At 44.3% G+C, this 4,172-nt stretch overlaps 1 protein-coding gene across 1 annotated transcript in view; it reads left to right on the top strand.

The window, feature by feature from the left end:
- The first annotated feature begins 377 nt into the window (after positions 1 to 377).
- Positions 378 to 4,172, top strand: part of Evi5 (ecotropic viral integration site 5) — a 139,187-nt gene continuing 135,392 nt past the window's right edge. The window contains exon 1 of the mRNA XM_005359650.3: positions 378 to 417. Coding sequence (XP_005359707.2) covers positions 382 to 417 — 36 coding nt within the window. The 5' untranslated portion in view covers positions 378 to 381. The remainder of the gene's footprint in view (positions 418 to 4,172) is intronic.

Genomic DNA, 4,172 nt, shown 5'->3' with positions numbered 1-4,172 from the left:
CACACAGAGACAGAGAGACACACACAGAGATAAGATAGTTATTTTGTCAGAGGTGCCTCAAGCCTCAAAATCAGCATCTCATACTTGATCATTCTGACTCAAATCAAAGAAGGAAGAAGTGGGGGGCAGAGGAAGGGAAGAGAAAAAAACCAGCATCTGTTAGCATGTCTAGATCCTTAAAAGGCTTGGCGTTCAGTTTTCCTACGCCTCCCCGCTCCCAGCTTCCCCTAAGGTTACTACCTACCAGGCTGGAGCTGAAAGGGTGTCAAATGGGTGGAGCCGGTGGCAATATGGATGTAAACACTCCCTATGAGTCAGCTGTAAATTCAATTCAAATCCCCAGTCTCCTTGTCTTCCTGGCTCATCATGGTTACCACCAAAATGACGGCTGCTTTTAGAAACCCTAACAGGAGACAGGTAAAAGGGGGTTTGGTTTTTCTTCTTACTGTAGTGCTTATGAAGGTGCAATTACCGCACTGGGAATTTCAATTTTTTCTGAATTTGGATTTGTGTGCCTCATTTCATCTTTTAAAGCACAGAAGCCACTGCTGACTGTGTCTTCAGTTTTATTTTAAGAATATTATCTCACTGTACTGTGGCCATTCACGTAAGCAACCAGGAGTTATATAAAATGGTAGGTTTAATTCCACACCTTCAAGTGAGGTGTTTTAATAATTAGCTTTTGTACTTCAATAGTTTCTTCTCCTGCTGTTGCTGGTACTTGTTTTATCTATTCAATGGACAGAGGCCTACTTTGTCTGTTTAGGCTTTTAATTTCTCACATGGAGATAAAGATTAGCTCAGGAAAATGATTACCATAATATCTATTCACAAGTTCTAGCTGGTGGCAGTGTTGGCAGGTGTTTTTTCCAATCTGGGTTACATATGGTTCTTTCCAAAAATACTATAAAGCAACAGTGGTTTTTGTTTTGGTGGAAATGAGGACAGGGCTAATTTACATCCAATAAATTTTGTCTCTGGCTTTACTGACACAGACCATTTTATGTGAAGCAGAAACACATTTAACACATCTGCCACCGGGGACTTAAGATTTTATTTTCTCAAGCTTCCTTCCTTCCTTAGTGTATGGTGTGTCATGAGTGTGTAAATGCGGGTGCGTGAGTGTGTAAATGCTGGTGCACGAGTGCCGCCGTGCACATCAGGGGTCAAAAGACAGCTGTGTTCTCAGCTTCCACCTTGTCGGGGCAGGATTCATCTTGTTTGTGTTGCCGTGCACTCCAGACTGTGGTAGGTGAACCTTCTGGGTGATTCTCCGGATTACGGATGCATGCCACGGCTTCCGTCCCGTCTTTGTGTGTGGGTCCCAGGGACTGAATGCAGGCTGTCAGACTTGTATGGCTAATGCTTTTGTGCATTGGGCCATCTCCCTGGCTGCAGGCTCAGCTTTAACTAGCCGACAAAGAAACAGAACTGCACTAGGTAAAAACCCAAACAACTAGCAGGTGGTAGAGTCAGGATTTTTTTTTTTTTCTAACTCAGAGTCTTTTAGATATTTGCACTGATACTCTGTGACTTTGGAAAATAGCAATTGCAATAATTACCACTTAGTGGGTGTTTACATGTCTTACATATTCATTCCACGAAATGATCAGTTCAGTGCTTAAGTAGATATTACTAAGTGTTTTATGGGATAGAAGATTGGGGTATGAGGAGGTTAAACATAGTTTTGCCAACTACACTTAAACTTTTAGATGATAACCTCCAGTCATTGGCTGGATAAAACCTGGAATTTACTAGTTCTCAGAAAATTCGGCAGTTGAAGTGAAATTACTATGATAGTTGCATCAAATTTTATCTTGCTTTAAAACATACTTGAAGTCAAGAAACAAACATTCTTCCCCTTTTATAAGGTGATGGAGAAATGGCACGGTACTGTTGTCCTGTTTTGGTGGTATGCTTTCGAGAGCTGTCGTTTCATTTGACGGAATTTAAAGACAGATAAAGTGGCTATGGCCCAGCAAGCTATGTTCTGAACTCTCACATGTGAAGACTGCTGTTCAGATCCTTAGAACTGCATGGCGCTGCAGCTTGCCTGTAATCCCAGCACTCAGAAGGTCCAGACAAAATCCTAGAAGGAAACTGGCTAGATGAACCAGATCAGAGCGCTGCAGTTTCAATCGGGAGGCTTTGTCTCAATGAATAAGGAAGAGGGCGACTGAAGAAATGCCCCAATAATCAGCCTCACACCTCCACACACATGCACACTCACAGGCCCACACCCGTGTGAACAGGTATGTTCCAGACAGACACATGTAGAGAAGGAGAGAGAGGAGGAGAGAGACAGACAGACAGACAAACTGGAGCCACAAGCTCAGTTTCAATCAGTATTCTGCATCTACCTCCACACAAGGGTCAGAGGTGACAAGAGTGTGTGCCGTGCTGTGATTGTTAGAACCCCAGTAAGTGGAGAGGCCCCAGCTTTGAGCCACGAGTATCTTACATTCTTGTTGTGCTAAGTAAAGCGCCTAACAAGTTAACTGTTTCAGAATGAGCTTTATTTTTCCCAAAGCAAAAGTTTTGAGCATTATCTAGGACTCTGGGTGTCCTGGAATAGCACCACCAATCTAACTTTGTGTGTCTGTGGGCTCCTGACCGCGGGAGCTGTTACTGCACTTGGAATGTGTGAGTGTGACCGAAAAGCTGAAACTGTTGAGAAACAAGCGGTCTCATGTGGCCAGTGGCTCTCACAGACCCCGAATTAAACAGTGTGACCCAAGAATAAAAACAAGTGCCCTGCTTTTCCAAGGAAGCGCAGATGCCAGCTGCCCTGGGTGACAGGGGTGGCATCCACCCCCAGGATGACGGTGGTAGCATCCACTGTGGATTTGACCTGGCCATGAGTTCTGCCTCTGTACCTGGGGTGACTTGACCTCTCTGAAGAATGCCTCCCTTGTTTTCTTTTGGTGACCAATGGGGCTCATGTGGCTGGCTTGAACACTTTTGGCATCAGAGGCATGGTTTTCGGTAACTTAACCCTTGGCAGGTTAGAGAAGTTTCCTTCCTGGATAGTGACCTAAATCCACGCTACAAGTATGCAGTGTGAGATGCAGGGAACTGAATTGCTAACTGAATTGGTCGTGCTGCTGCCCACTGCCACATTTACTGTCTCCTCCATGTGAGAGTCTAGACTCTAGAGTGTGAGCAGCAGAGAGGCAGGGGCAGAGGTGGTGTCAGAGGAGAATTCGCACAGGGGAATATCACTTACGAAAGTGCCTGGGCACCTGCGAGCGTTAGAATTAACAATCAAAGTGGGGCATCAATGTGTAAGCTCTCTTACCAAATACATTGACGCACTTGGGGCAAGGGAAAGAAAGGCGTAAACCAGGGATAATGCTGGAGGGTCGGAGCTAATGGCCCCCCTCAGGGCTATTATTCTGAGATCAGTATTTTAAAATGATTACATTGGATTACATCGTAACATGCTGAGCACAGTAAGCTGCTCCTCTAGCCCTGTTCTGACTGTTTTCACTGCATTCTGTTTTGTCTTTTCTGGAATTCTGCATACATGGAACTGTATTTTATATATCTCGCTGTCATTCTTTTTAAAATTGGTAATTCATTCACATACTTTTAAAATGGAAAAGTACTATTTTAAGCCTTTTGGGTATTCACAGAAAAGTCCTCTTCCCATCTCTGGAAATGCTTCACTCTCGATTACCCCGTTTTCCACTTTTGAAACCACCAGTGTTAATAGTTCCACGGTGTTCTCAGCTATAGCTATTCTCGCCCACCCACCCAAGACAGGGTTTCTCTGTGTGTAGCCTTGGCTGTCCTGGAACTCGCTCCACAGACTGAGATCCACTTGCTTCTGCTTCCTAAGTGTTGGGATCAAAGGTGTGCACCACCATCGCCTGGCATATTCTTCTTTTTAAAGATTTATTTATTTATTACATATACAGTGTGTTCTGCTTGCATGTATACTTGCAGGCCAGAAGAGGGCACCAGATCTCATTACAGATGGTTGTGAGCCACCATGTGGTTGCTGGGACTTGAACTCATGACCTCTGGAAGAGCAGTCAGTGCTCTTAACCTCTGAGCCATCTCTCCAGCCCTCCTGGCATCTTCTTCTTCTTCTTCTTCTTCTTCTTCTTCTTCTTCTTCTTCTTCTTCTTCTTCTTCTTCTTCTTCTTCTTCTTCTTCTTCTTCTTCTT

Source organism: Microtus ochrogaster, linkage group LG1 (assembly GCF_000317375.1).
Source record: "Microtus ochrogaster isolate Prairie Vole_2 linkage group LG1, MicOch1.0, whole genome shotgun sequence".
In the NCBI taxonomy this organism is placed as follows: Eukaryota; Metazoa; Chordata; class Mammalia; order Rodentia; family Cricetidae; genus Microtus; species Microtus ochrogaster.
Note: the sequence above shows the minus strand (reverse complement) of the source record. Positions and strands in the feature narration are given on the sequence as shown.